Consider the following 15831-nt stretch of genomic DNA (forward strand, 5'->3'; position numbering starts at 1 on the left):
ACCAACTTACTTTTATGAAGGTGTCTTTTAGCAAAGTCATAACTAAAAAGTGAAAATCACACCTTAAGGTGTGACTTGATAAAAGACACCACCAAAGGGTGGCTTGTAACAAAACCCTTATATATATATATATATATATATATATATATATATATATATATAGGGTTATGATAGAAGACACCTTTTATGAAGGTGTCTTTTATCAAAGTTATAACTAAAAAGTGAAAATCACACCTTAAGGTGTGACTTGATAAAAGACACCACCAAAGGGTGGCTTGTAACATAACCCATATATATATATATATATATATATATATATATATATATATATATATATATATATATATATAGGGTTATGATAGAAGACACATTTTATGAAGGTGTCTTTTATCAAGTTACTCTATGAGCATTTGCGAAAAGACACCAACTTACTTTTATGAAGATGTCTTTTAGCAAAGTCATAACTAAAAAGCGAAAATCACACCTTAAGGTGTGACTTGTTAAAAGACACCACCAAAGGGTGGCTTGTAACAAAACCCATATATATATATATATATATATATATATATATATATATATATATATATATATATATATATATATATATATATATATATATATAGGGTTATGTTACAAGCCACCCTTTGGTGGTGTCTTTTATCAAGTCACACCTTAAGGTGTGATTTTCGCTTTTTAGTTATGACTTTGCTAAAAGACACCTTCATAAAAGTAAGTTGGTGTCTTTTCGCAAATGCTCATAGAGTAACTTGATAAAAGACACCTTCACAAAAGGTGTCTTCTATCATAACCCATATATATATATATATATATATATATATATATATATATATATATATATATATATATATACAGACACACACCTTGACTCTTTGAAGCCAAGTTAATCGTTGTTCATGAAATAACATTAATTTCACATATAAAAAAAGCTATATGTGTGAATGTAACTAAATATTGACAAATGAAAGAGTTTAAAGGGAAAGCTTCTAACTAAACAGAAACTCATATATTAAAACCTTTTCCGTTTCTATAATAGAAAAGCCAACTACAACTAATTTTACAAGATTTCGGTGATGGAGATTTCCTATTGTTGTGGTCTCAAATATAAATTAAGAGGGATGCTATTTATCCTGAGGAAAAACGTCCCGAGATCATCCCGAACAGTTTTCAACCGTTGGATGCTAGCCTGATGGAATACATGGGTTGTGTGATATATAAAGGTGGGTCATGACTGTTGTTAAACAAACATTGTGATTCCTTCGAGACACATATTTTTGCTGCCAACAATACAAGGGGGGCCCACAATACAGGGGGGGCCCACAATACAAGGGAGACATTCATTAAATTAAGAAAAAATATATTCAGTGCATGTCGTGAATTCTTCGGGAATTTTTTTTTCGGGATATTCAGCATTAATCATAAATTAATTGTCACCATTCATACGAGGTCTTGTCATTCTCTTTATTGCAACGGCTTCACCATTATGAAGCACACCCTAAAAAATAGAATTATTAAAAAAAAAGAGATTATAAAAAATAAGGATTCATTTAATTTTAAACAAAAATTTCAAATTTTACTCTATGTGACAAAGTGAAGAAGCAAGCTAATTAACTTAAAATAATGCATTTTCAAAAACACTAGAACAATATTTTAACTTTATCAAAAATTTCAGAAATATTTAATTCTATTTTTCAAATGCATTTTTCAAAAACTTTTATAACCTATTCTTTAAAGTTTAGTTTATCTTTGAAAATAAAAACAAGAATTCTCATAATATAAGTAAATACACACTAAGCAATCTTGCATTTTCTCACCTTGTAAACATCTCCAAACCTGCCCTTGCCTATAACATTCTCCCTTGAAAAGTTATTGGTTGCTTCTTGAATTTCAGACCAAGTAAATTGAAGATGTTGTAGACTGACATATCCATCACCAACTAGATAAAAATTATATGATTTTGTGTTTAAACAATTATTAAACATGTTAAAGTTATTTTTTTTTCCCATAAATTATACTTACAAATTTTGTGAAGAGTTGTATTATCGCAAAGAGGAGGGAAAAGACTCTTTCGTCGTCTTCTCGCTAGTAAATACAAATAGATAGCCAATAACATCGCCAAACTAACAAGAGGGATAACAATTAGGATAGTTTCTATCTTCTCTACACAAAACAAATAACATTTGTTAATCTCACAATTTCAATGTAGTATTCCCTCCATAGAAAAAAATGATCTCAAATTTCATATTTAACATGAAATCTAAAAATAAAATAAAAAAATTTCTCTTAACTATTTTTTTTTAATATTTGTGTATACAACTTTTTTTCCCCTTATGATAGTGACATGGAGCAACCAGTATAAATAAGTCATGGCAACAATCAATTTACAAAAATGTGATTCTATTAATTAAACAAAGTTTACCTGGATCTTCTGATGATGGAGAAAGACTCCCAGACGAAGAAAGCTTCGTCATCCTCCATATAAAATCTATATAGTTCAAACCTCAAAGAGAAGGTGGCATATAGAACTCTCCCCCGAGACTTCCCAAAAAATCAAAGGGTATGTAGTAAAAGATCATATCACCTAGACATCTCTTCCAATCCAGACTAGACATATCTTCAGTACATTGTCCTAGAGAATATATCACCTAGACATCATTCAATTTTAATGTTTCTGTCTTATATCTTTTATTACTCTTTGTTGTATTGTCTCTAAGTTGATTTAAGTGAGTATTTAAAGCTTCAGTGTATGTGCCTTTGATGGAAGATTTGATCACGTTTAATTTTCTATAGACCGGGACTCTTACCTCAACATATGTGTAATCATCACTGTATATGTCCTGGTTAGAATATCGAAGTAGGCAGTGGTTGTACCAAACTATATGTACCCTCTAATGTTGGAGCACACTTTGAGTATATTTGATTTGTTGCGACTTTCACACACTGAATACAAAGGTAAACCGACTGGTCAACTCGAGATAAGAAATTGCCGTAATACCTTTCTAGATTAGTAACTCTATGAGAAGTCTTACCAACTGCGGATTTGGAGACCAAATTAGACCGGAAAAATTCAAGGTTTTTATAAGAAATTGGAGTGTGATTGAACGAGCAGTTATGTGGCAGGTAAACCGAATTATGAGAAAATCTAGAATCTTGATTTTACTCATTTTTTTTGCGGAACAAGAAGACCATTTGGTGAAGGAGTACCAGGAATAGTTGAATAAAAAGGAACTGTGATGTACGTGATAAGACAACTTGTGTAAAAAATGTCTGCATTATCGTTGCCATAACAATCATTCAATGGCAGTTGTTAAAAGACATATTAAATATGGTGTGCATTGTGCTAAACTGAAAAGTGTCATAGTGTTCGAAACATTTACTTGGACTATTGCAAACTACAATTTCTCTACTGCTACTTCAGTTGCAACTTTAATTTATGCAAGGTGGAACGCACTAAGGACATGGCGCTTACTAGGGTTGACACTGCATTGTAGATACCACATGTGAAAGTGAAAGGTCTTGTACTAATGGTGGAAATAGAAATTCTTGTCCGAATAGCGTCATACCAAATGACACCTTCTTTTGACACAGGGCACAATGAGGACAGTTGATTAACTGCAACTAATTTTATGCATTGATGACGACATAGGCATAGAGGACAAAATCATTTCTTAACAACATATCCATCCATCCAAATGCTCTCGATAATGGTTTGTGATAATGAGGGTCTGTCGATTCTCCATGCATCGTTTTGTAAAATCCTTGGCCCCCACTCCTCAGGAGTGATTAAATATCCATGTTTACATCAATATATACTACTCAGTAAACAACATCGAATATGATATTTTTAATAATTACGCGAATAACAATGTGTTATTATTTTAGCTGAAGTAGTGTAAGGTAACCATCCAAATGATTTGTCTTATAAATGGATGCAACATTAAACGTACGAGCCACAACATCCGTCCCCTAGATAAAATTGTGAACTATCTCCAAATAACGAAAGTACTCAAAGTATGTCACATCAACATAAGTTAGCACATCAATTTAGGAAAATGTGTTTGGTTAGTTTTCTAATTGATGATTGCGATATTGATATTTCACGTTTCAAAGAAAATCTGAGTATTGCAAAGGGTTGAGAACAAAGTTTGAACACTTTTAATTTACTTTCATATATCTACATATAAGTATGTTATATCAAGTGGGTTTGGGCTGAAAAACTGGATTTTTTCCACCAACCCACATAGAAAAAAAAAAAAAAAAAAAGGGAAAATCAGTTATTTCCTGGAACAGCACACCCTGGGGCACATGGACCACACCCGAGCCGCCTGGCTCACACCCGAGGGCGCATGTCACTGTATTTTTGTCGCGCGTAAATGCTCGTGTCTTCGTATTTTCGAGTGTTTTCTTCTATGAAACTTGTCATGGAACCTTGAATAGAATTTCCCTTCTTTGTAATGTCTTTAGAGGTCTCTTGAATCTTCATTCGTTGTCTTCTCAAATCCTCACAAGATGTTTTGCTTTGTTAATTTACATGATTTGGCCTTGAATTACATCAAAGACACCAATGTTTCAACATAAAGTCATGCCTTTTAAAATTAACCTTGAAAAGCGATCATTCTTATCTTTAGCTATTTTGATTCCAGCATCATTTCATTTGTAATTAAGATCTCTTTTAGAACTTGTCTATCCTTTATAAAAGCTAATTAGTAAGCCTCGGAGATTGCTATACAAACAACCATCTTAAGTTGTTTCACCAAGATCTTTGGAAGAACTTTGTACATGCACCTAATAAAAAAAAATGAAATTTCTCACTTTTAGATGAACCTGCTTTTTGAAATTATTAGACCCTCTCACGATTGGCCGTTAGGATGGAGGTTAATTCTTATATGACCACAAATACAAATCCAATTCATTTAGTCACACACTTAAAAATACTACACATTAATAAATGTTTTCAATAACAATAAAATAATTTTTTTTTTCTTTTTATTTTTATCTTTTACCTACCATTTGTGAATGTGCCTAAATCCTCTGACGACACACTAATTTGTTTGGTAGAGGAGAAAAAGGAGAGACAGAGATTGAAGAGAGAGAAGTTGAAGAGAAATACCACACTTCTCTTGTTTGGTATAGGTTAGAAAGTGGGAAGAGAGAGTTAGAACATGTGGGCCCCCACACTTTTTAGAGTCTCCCCACATCAGTGAAGAAACACGAGAAAGATACAATTTTTTGTGGCTTTTCCAATTTTATCCCTCCATTGTGTCATAAAAGACAAAAAAACATGAATATGAAAATGGAAACTGTTACTAGTGCTTAGGTCATGTGTATTTGAGAAAATGTTGTGGTACATGGATAATAGAAATTGTTATTAAATACTCCCTCCGATTTTAAATGTAAGAAACTTTTTACTTTTTTGATTCATTCAATAAATGATGTATGTAGTCTTTATTATAGACCAAATACATCATTTATTGAATGAACCAAAAAAGTGAAAATTTTCTTACATTTGAGACCGGAGGGAGTATTTATTTAAAAAGTGAAAAACCAAATGATATGTTGTTTAATTTAATTTGTACAAAAACAACTTAATTAATCATAAATTATATGTTGTTTCTATTTGAGGATATTTTTGTCTTTTCAAAAAATAGTAGTATCTCTTTCTCTACAATTTCTCTCTTCTTTCTCTTATATCAAACAACCCATCAAATCTACTCTATTTCTCATCTATTTCTCTCTTTTCAAACTCTCTCTCACCTATTTCTCTCTTCTCACAACCAAACTATTAACATTGCATGGAGAATGCCTCCTCTAATTAATTTATTTTTTCACATAAAAAAGTTGGACTTGGACGAAAGCAGCCACTTCTTAGGAATATCCACGTTCCTAATTAATTAAGTGGGGTCAAAAAAACTAAGTGGGATATCCACGATTATTTTAAGCTAATTTAAGAAAAATAAGTGACTACCACTAATTTACATTTTTAATTATTTGTTTTTTAAATCCACTAATTTACATTGATAGATAATACTCCCACTACTTTAAGTGAGAGTGTCTAGAGTTGAAGATAAGTGATAGTGATAGTAGAATTTATTTTCTTGGCATATCATTATCATTGTAAAATAAACTAAAATGCAGTATATATGGTCTTGAATCTTGATTGTCTAATAAAGAAGAAAAAACCAAATCAGTTTGTCGAGTGAACAACTGACAACACCTTCAGCATATAATAATGGAGTCTTGTTAAGCCATGCAATTTCTAAATTGGTAAATGATATACAGTGGAGGCATACATATTGCTACTAAAAAAATAAATAATTAAGTAGTAACAGTTTTGTTTTGATATGAATGTTCACGACCACTAAATTATTACATGGCCAATATTAATCCCTCCAATCCATAAGTCAAATCAATAATACAATTACATTTATCATTAAATCAATTTTATTTTTGTTCTTAACCCTCCAGTTTCATGCAAAATGAAATCTTAATTAAGGCAATAATTTGCCTATCGGAAATTTTAGGAAGTAAATACCTTTCCCCACAATTTTGAAGGGTAAATGTATTCACTCATTTTTATAGTATACTCTTATTATTTTCATATTCACTCCTTCCGAGTAAAATATTTTAACATTTTAACTCTTTTATCACCGTCTCACTCCTTTCGAGTATCTACTAATACTACACTATTTTTCTCTTCTAATAATGCTCGCAATTGGCTTAGAAGGGGATCTAAGGGTTCTCAGGCTATCATTTTTTTTTTGTTGGAGTTTGGTGGTCTTGGCGTCATCAGAATCTTATGTGTATGGGTGGTGAAACTTGGTCTTTGCATCGCCTGTCTTCTAACATAAAGAACTCGATGGAGAACATTCTAGTAAGTTTTCTTCCTTCTGCTACTGCTGCTACGGCTAACAGGTACACCAGATGGAATAATAATATCTCGGGTGCGATTCTAAACGTGGATGGAAGTTGTCATGGTACTCCTACTAGAACCGGGTTTGGTGGAGTTCTACGAAACAACTCATGTCTATTCATTGCGGGCTTCTCTGGTTTTATTCCAGATGATCAGATGATATCTTGGTGGCCGAACTCTTTGCTATCTATCACGGTATAATCATGGCAAAAGTTTTGGGTTATACGGAGTTTGCTTGCTATTCTGATTCTCTTGTTTGCATTAATCTTATTAATGGCCCCATTGAGAGGTATCAAATATATGTTGTCCTTATCCAAGACATAAAACATTTTCTCCATCAAACCAATGTGATGGTTTCTCACACTCTTACACTATGTGCAATGGGTGTGTTGAATCTGACATTCAACAAGGAAAAGCAGTCCAATGGGGAGTTGAAGAAGTGTTGAATGGTGTGCTGGACGAGAGAGAGGATGAACTGGTTCAACACAATTTAATCTGCCATCCGATGCCACGTGGCGGCGTCCCATTGGACCGAACAGGCGCGTGCAACACACGCGCAGACAGGGGCATGTGAGCTGCAAACCGGATGAGAAAGGAATTGCTTTTTGGATAAGCTTCCAGACGTGTCGCGCTCTGATTGGTCAGGCAGATTTTATCATTTTAATTTTTTAAATCAAGTATTTCGGTGAAAAATAATTTAAAAAAAAATACCAAAATTCATGATTTTTTTTCCTCTATAAATAGAGACTTGGTTCATTTGATTTGGACACAGAAAAAAAAAACCAAGTTTTTCACTATCTTCATCTTATTATTATCTTTCTATTAGCAAACTAAGTGAAGTTTTAATCTTCTTTTTAGTGAAATGGATCCCAATAATAACACTTTCAACAGCCAAAATTATTCTAATTTCCCATTTAACTACGAAAATCCCAACAATTATCCAAATCCAAATCTATTTTTCAACCGACGTCCTCAAAACATACCTCAAAACGTACCTAATTTTGGTTTTACACCAAATTTCAACCAGTCATCCTCTGTTCCAAACTTTCATGGATATTATGGATCTATGATGAGATATCCATCTCAAACACCCCCGTTGCATGGTTATATGCCAATGGAGAATGAAAATTTTCCCAATGGTAGTGCATCTCAATATCCTGAAGTTTCAACACAAATAACTCATGGTGGCATGGCAGTTGCTGATGAAGTCACTCCAGAAGATTCAACTCCTAAGAGCAAGAAAAGTAAGGAACCAGCATGGAACACTCAACAAGATTTGGTGCTAATTTGTGCATGGATTAAATATGGAACAAGCAGTGTTGTCTGGAGAAACCAGAAAGGAGAAACATATTGGGGTAAAATTGCTGAGTATTGTAATGAGTATTGCTCATTTGATTCTCCCCGTGATCTAGTCGCATGCCGAAACCGTTTTAATTATATGAACAAAGTAATAAATAAATGGGTCGGTGCTTATGATGCCGCTAAGCGTTTGCAAGGAAGCGGTTGGTCGAAAGATGATGTGGAGGCAAAAGCCCAGGAATTATATGCATGTGGGAAGAATGTTCAATTTACTTTAAAGGAAGAATGGCGCGCTCTCCGTGATCAACCACGTTATGTTAGTCAAGTAGGAGGAAATGTTGGATCAGGAAGCAGTGGATCTAAGAGATCTCACGAGGACTCTGTAGGATCTAGTGCTCGTCCAATGGGTAGGGAGGCAACTAAAAAAAAGGAAAAAAGCAAAGCAAGGACGCTGCCTTGGAGAGTGTGGAAAATGAGTGGGTTCAATTCAAAGAAATGAAGGTGCAAGAGATTGAACACTTGAAAGAGTACACTGCAAAAATGGAAAAGTACACCGCAGTGCAACAAGAGAAAAACAGATTGAAGAAAATGGAAATGTACATAAAGTTAAGTTCCCAAGAGCATCTCGATGACAGGAAAAAAGATCTGTTGGAAAACTTGGTGCGTGAGCTGTTTGGAAATTAATTTCACTAATATTTGTTTGTATTCGGTCAAAATTGTCAATGTTGTCTAGTCCCCAGTGTTTACTTTAATAATTGTCAGTGTTGTCTAGTCCTCAGTGATAGTCCCTAGTGTTGTCTAGTCCCCCGTGACTTATTTCAGAAACTATTTGCTTTAATAATTATGCATACTATTTGCCCATTACTAACTGTGTGCCCATTCTACGGTCTTCCTCACTATTTGCTTTAATAATTATGCATACTATTTTCCCCGCGACTTATTTCACAAACTTTAATTTCACATACTATTCTATGGTCTTCCTCACTGTGTGCCCATTACTAACTGTCCACCACACACTATTTGCCCATTAATAATTATACGTGACTTTAATTATCATCACTGTCCACCACACATATTCTATATATAGGGACTCAGATCTACTTCCAATATCACAAATCTCATTCATATCTACTTCCAATATCACCAAAAGTTATCAATGGATCCTTATGATTTCACAACCTCCTTCAAAAAACGTGATGCTGAAGACACTTATATCGTCAACCGATTTATTCAGCGTCGAAAACAAATAGAGGAATGTAGTTTATCTCGTAGTAGAAAATATTTAAATAGAGATCATTCAGCGGCAAACCAAAGACTCATTGACGACTACTTTGCCAATGAGCCTACATATGACGATGCAATGTTTCGTCGTCGGTTTCGGATGCAAAAACATGTTTTCCTTCGAATCGTTGGAGATCTTTCAAGTAGTGATAACTACTTCACCCAGCGAGCGGATGCCACTGGGAAAGAAGGTATATCACCCTTAGCAAAGTGTACCACAGCAATGCGAATGTTAGCATATGGTATGGCAACAGATGCGGTCGATGAATACATCAAAATAGGAGGTACTACAGCATTGGAGTGCTTACGTAGATTCTGTAAAGGAATCATAAGATTGTATGAGGAAGTGTACCTGAGAGCACCTACCCAAGATGACCTTCAAAGAATACTACATGTTAGTGAAATGCGGGGGTTCCCAGGGATGATCGGGAGTGTTGATTGCAAGCACTGGGAGTGGAAAAATTGTCCTAAAGCATGGGAAGGTCAATTTACTAGGGGGGGGGGGTATGGGAACCACCACAGTTATTCTTGAAGCAGTCGCATCTCATGATCTATGGATCTGGCATGCCTTTTTTGGATGTCCAGGAACGTTGAACGATATCAACGTTTTAGACCGGTCACCGGTGTTTGATGATGTGGAACAGGGAAAGGCTCCAAGGGTGAATTTCTTTGTGAATCAATGTCCCTATAATATGGCATACTATCTAGCTGATGGTATCTACCCTTCTTATCCAACTTTCGTCAAATCGATTAGACTTCCTCAAAATGAACCCGATAAGTTATTTGCAAAACAACAGGAGAGCTGTCGGAAGGACATCGAACGTGCTTTTGGAGTGCTTCAAGCTCGATTTAAAATCATCCGTGAACCAACTCGCTTGTGGGACATAACCGATTTGGGTATCATCATGAGGTCATGCATCATATTACATAATATGATTGTTGAGGATGAGCGAGATACATATGCTCAACGTTGGACCGATTTTGAGCAATCTGAGGGAAGTGGATCTAGTACACCGCAACCATACTCGACCGAGGTGTTACCCACCTTTGCAAATCATGTGCGTGCTAGATCCGAGTTGCGTGATCCAAATGTTCATCACGAATTGCAAGCAGATCTAGTGAAGCACATATGGACAAAGTTTGGAATGTTTCGTGATTGAAGATGATTTGTATCGGACTAAATAAATTAGTTGTGTGTTGTGTGCTTGTTTGTTGTCTTGCATTTTAAGCTATTTGTGTGTCGCGTGCTTAGTTTGTTGTATTGCATTTTAAGTTAAGAAAATAAAAATAAATTATTTTACAAAATTTTGTTTTTCCATTTTAAACTAAAAAATAAATTGTTAATTGTATTACTTTAATTTAATTATAATCGATAATTATAATTTTATGTAATTATAAAAACAAAAATTAAATAAGAATAAGAAATAAAAAGTGGTGGGGTAGGGTGTTGAATGAAAACCATTGGAGTGGTAAAAATTGAATGAGTGTTGAATGAAGAGAGAGAAGATGATGTGGAGTTTTGGGAATTGAAAAAGTGGGTGTTGAATGGTGTTGAAAGAGAGTAACCATTGTACATGGTCTTAGAGAGGGGAACCAATTTGCAGACTTCATGGCAAAGCTTAGAGCTTCTTCCGATGTTGATCTTCTTCTTCATGAGTTACCCCCTGCTGATCTGGTTAATCTTCTTAGAAGCGATGTCGATGACACTTTATTTCTTCGGAAGTAGTTAGCTTTTTTTGATCTTGTTTTCTTGTTTCTTTCCATTTAGCATTGTAACAAAAAAAAACTCTCAAAGAAAGAAAAAAAACTCTTTTATGAAGAAAAAAAAACTGAACTTAAATCCAACACGTTTTAAATCGGTCACTAGTAATATTCATGACTTGACTTGTCAATAAATTTGGTCCATGGAAATATATGGGTTATAAGTACTGCCCCTGACCAAGGCAAGCATGATAAATAAAAGGAAAATTGATTCATATACTTCCAAATTATAATAAACTCAGGGTTGGCTTGGTGATGTAAAATAGATTTGATATCTTCGAGTGTATTTATCTTTAAGTTTCATTTTTTTTAGGGTTGTCTTTTAGTTTTATGTTGATAATTTTTGTTTTGGATCATATAAGATTTAACTGTGATTTCAACTTCACTTGCGGTCCTCCACTAGTGAAAGGTGATATCATCTCTAAATTAATAAAAAGAAAACAATCTAAAATGTGTGTCACTTTTATTTTTCAGAAGAATTTTTATTGTAATATTAGTTACATTTTTTTTCCTATCCTACATACCCCCAATTTTTTTTTTTTGAAACAGCCAAATTTTATTAAACAACCAGATCCCTGTTCAAGACAGACAGAGACCGGTGAAATAAAGAATACAAACAAAAGGCGTCGTATATAGGCGGAACACCTGAATAAACACCCTAAAAACACCCCTAAGGACAACACCCACCAAAGTATACGTCACCCCCTAAAACAGACTCCTTCACGAAAACAACCACTGTAAAAACAATATCCAACCATCCATCGTCACTGCTCACCCCCTTAGAAAACACCACTCAAAATAAAACTCCCAGTCCTGAACACCAACGCTGAGCCACATCCGCAAAGCTCCTATCTGAAAGATCATTCAGCTTCCACCACCTCTCGACCTCCGATGCATCGAAAGAAACCATAAAAAGCCCAAAACCTAACTTGAGCCAAAAAATTGACTTCCGATCTCGAATCAAAAGTGATCGGTCCACTAGACTTTATCGCCAAATTAGGAGGGCACCCCTCACCCCCGGTACACCAGAGAAACACCAAATCACATCACACAAGATTGCAGCTAGACACCGACTCCCGATCTCGAAGCAAAAGTAACCGGCCCACCGGAAAACCAGCACACAAAAAGTATGACAAAACGACATGATAAGCTGTGGTGCAAACGACAAACAGATCAAAAGGAAAATGCTCAGCACAAATGAACCCGCTTCCTTCAAACGCCCGAAACACCTTAACAACCCCAATAAAAGCAAACAAGAGCTAGTGACGACGAACAAGGACCCGAGTAATAGAGGCAGCCTCGAAATGAAATCACCCCAACAAACACCCGCCTCATCACCTAAACAACATCGGCTACCCCCTTATAAAGCTCCCATCCACCAACCAAACCGACACCAAATTCGAGTCCTAAAAACCACGACGACTCATCCAAGCGTCACCAAGACAGCCCCACGATCCCTCACACAAAGCCACCACCACCACGCATCACAATCACCACCACAACACCACCACACAAACATCAAAATAGTAAAAATAACGAACACACAGTAACCTCAGGGGGTTAGCCAGCAAACAAGTAAAATCTGAAGCACCACGGCCACTGACGCGAACTACCACAACCACCATGATCCTTACGACAACAAACGATCCAGGAGTTCGTTGAAGGAAGATTAATCGTGAATGTAAGATATGTCGCTACACCTACAGTCTTCGGAAACAAATCACACATATCGGCACCACACATCCCCCTCCACACAACACGTCCGTCACCACTACCAACCACCCCGTCACCACCTACGCTCCAACTGAACCATCCACCAACTATAACACCCCGTTTTCCCAACATATAAATTTTTTATTAATAAATCAGAGTATTCAACTTAAAACAGGATGTCACACTTCTTTCAAAATTCAAATAGAATAAAATTACTATTTATTCAAACAGCACCTGTCAATATTTCAATTACTTGTAGCGGAAAATAAAACATCTTAATTAATTCATCATAATGGCACTATGGCCTCAACATCATTCAACTTATTAAAATCCAAATCAAAGGTTCTTCAACATAATTCATGATCAAACATAGTTCTTGACAAATAACATAGTTCATGATAAAATAACATCGTTCTTGGAAAATACGTATCACATGGAAACAAGCAATCTCCCCATCCCGTTACGTATCAGAGCAACCTAAGACGACACGGCAGAGACTACTCAAGACTGCAACTATTCTTGGTCACCTGCAAGTTACCCATGTAAGGCAACAATTTCCAAGCAGAAGGGGTGAGATTTCACATTCAATAATAATAAGCATATAATTCATCAGCAGAATTTAACAACATAAATAACACTTATTTAACTATGTTACTTCATCATAATACTTCTTAATTCAACTCCTTAATTTATTGGTAACTTGGCAACGACGACAATAAATCAACTTCGACTAGACATCAAGGACGATGCAACAACAACTTTTTAACTTCGACAATGCAACAACAACTAAGACATGATGCATGTGGTACCATTCAGGGCATAAGCCCTCGTCTCTATTGAGCATAAAAGGCTCCCAGAGCTTGAGCCCTCGTCACTTTTGAGCACAAGGCTCCAGGGCTTGAGCTCTCGCCGCTATTGCCCAAAATGCTCCAGGGCTTGAGCCCTCATCGTTTGTATGAATAGACTCAACAACTTGACGTCTTAACATCCTAACAACTTAACAACTCAACAACTTGGCATCTTAACATCTTAACAACTCAACAACTAAGACATCATATAACATTGTATTCAAACATCAACAATTCATCATGCATCTTTGTAAAAACATAATAAATTATACATAACATATTTTCATGTCAAACCAAGGCTACTAGAAAGATATCGCAATTATCAACAAATTTCATGTTTATACCAAAGACCAATTCAAAACAGAAACATATGAACAAAACACAAAAAAACATGAAACAGAGAATGATGTCACTGTGCAATTTTGCTATGACCTACGTGCAGTAATTTGACCATAACTCAAGTTCTATAAATCGTTTTGACGTCAGACCAACGGCAATAGAAAGCTAACATCTATACCTATAACTTTCGTGTTTACATCTAAGACCAATTCCGCACCGATCAATACCAGTTTTCATATCAAAATTCGGGAAAAGTTGTGCTCAAATTCATAAAAATTCACTGTGACCTACATGCAGTAATTTGACCATAACTCAAGTTCTATAAATCGTTTTGACGTCAGACCAACGACATTAGAAAGCTAACATCCATACCTACAACTTTCGTGTTTACACCAAAGACTAATTCCGCACGGATGAATACCAGTTTTCATTTCAAAATTTGGAGCAGAGATGAAAAAAATTAGAAAAAGCAACTTATATTACTCAAACTTCACATTCATTCAAAATCATCACAATCAACAACAACAATCAACATAATTCATACCTAATTCATAATATGACATTAACAACAACAATCATCAACAACCACAACTCATAAACATGAATCCAACCATAAATCAATAACAACATAACTTAAATCATCAATTGAGCATAATTCATCAAGTATCCAAATACATATACCAAGAGCATGCAATTTCATCATCAACAATTCATTTATCAACAAATTAACATACCCAAACATATCACTACAACTAGAGCACGAATTTCATCAATTAAATTGCAAATCAAAACCCTAACTTCTTTTCAAACCCTAACTTCTCTAATCATCAAAATATAACAACAACAAACAATTTCAGAATCATATGACTTAGAATTAGAGAAAGTTAGTCCCACCCTTACCTTAGATTGATTAGCAGCAAGGTCTACAGACTTCTCCTTCTCTGACTCTTCTCTTCTCTTCTCTTCTCTTCTCTTCTCTTCTTCTCTTCTCTTCTCTCATCTCTAAACCTTGTTTTCTCCAAATCCTTGTTTTTGCATATATTAATCTTTCAACCTAATCTCTCCTCTATTTATATTACTAATTACTCTTCTTAAATCTGATTAGGCCCAATAACTCTCTTATTTCTATTTCAGCCCCCAAATCTACTTATTCTTATAATTATATTTCTCCACTAAATATATTCTTCCACTAAATATATTCTAATAAATAATGAAATAAAGTCACTCAATAAAATATCAACATATCACATAATTTAAATAAATCATATAATTCGACTCTATCTCAAGAAAAATAATTAAATAAACAAATATAGGCTACTAATATATATATCAACACATAACAAAAATACCACTTATCAAATAAGTTAATTAAATTATAAAAAGACTCTAAACTCAATCAAATAAATAAATAAATAAATAATAAAATATGGCGTTACACCAACAGCCAACACATCTTCGTCTGCCGAAAACGGACACAAAAAGGCACCACGCATCACCACCACACAACAAACGTGCCCCATTGATGCAATTGGGTGCATCCATTGATGTGCTTGGTGGAATCATACATGTTGGAAATGGTGGCAGTGCTAAACAAACATGTTTTTTTTTGAGGAAAGTGCTAAACAAACATGTTGTTCATTGCTTCAAGGACTTGCGGATTTG

At 34.8% G+C, this 15831-nt stretch overlaps 3 protein-coding genes, 1 long non-coding RNA gene and 1 pseudogene across 4 annotated transcripts; 3 read left to right on the plus strand and 2 right to left on the minus strand.

Moving 5' to 3' along the window:
* Positions 1–995: 995 nt before the first annotated feature.
* Positions 996–2698, minus strand: LOC146918733 (cysteine-rich receptor-like protein kinase 10). The gene is made up of 4 exons (XM_085717476.1): positions 2438–2698; positions 2038–2178; positions 1833–1954; positions 996–1513 (listed from the first exon to the last, which is right to left on the minus strand). Exons 1-4 carry the CDS (start codon positions 2487–2489, stop codon positions 1442–1444), a joined length of 387 nt encoding a protein of 128 aa, XP_085573602.1. The 5' UTR covers positions 2490–2698; the 3' UTR covers positions 996–1441.
* Positions 2699–7790: 5092 nt separating this feature from the next.
* LOC146918734 (uncharacterized) lies at positions 7791–9042 on the plus strand (annotated as a pseudogene).
* A 341-nt stretch (positions 9043–9383) lies between these two features.
* Positions 9384–10040, plus strand: LOC146918735 (uncharacterized). The gene has a single exon (XM_085722080.1). The coding sequence runs from the start codon at positions 9384–9386 to the stop codon at positions 10038–10040; it is 657 nt and encodes a 218-aa protein (XP_085578206.1).
* A 145-nt stretch (positions 10041–10185) lies between these two features.
* LOC146918736 (uncharacterized) lies at positions 10186–10669 on the plus strand. Its single transcript, XM_085720362.1, has one exon. The coding sequence runs from the start codon at positions 10201–10203 to the stop codon at positions 10666–10668; it is 468 nt and encodes a 155-aa protein (XP_085576488.1). The 5' UTR covers positions 10186–10200; the 3' UTR covers position 10669.
* A 2579-nt stretch (positions 10670–13248) lies between these two features.
* Positions 13249–15168, minus strand: LOC146918737 (uncharacterized). The gene is made up of 2 exons (XR_015014359.1): positions 15070–15168; positions 13249–13509 (listed from the first exon to the last, which is right to left on the minus strand). It is a non-coding gene; the product is annotated as an uncharacterized LOC146918737 (long non-coding RNA).
* Positions 15169–15831: the final 663 nt, after the last annotated feature.

This window comes from Medicago sativa, chromosome 6 (genome assembly GCF_051527215.1).
Source record: "Medicago sativa cultivar Bolivia chromosome 6, Bolivia_mono, whole genome shotgun sequence".
Classification (NCBI taxonomy): Eukaryota; Viridiplantae; Streptophyta; class Magnoliopsida; order Fabales; family Fabaceae; genus Medicago; species Medicago sativa.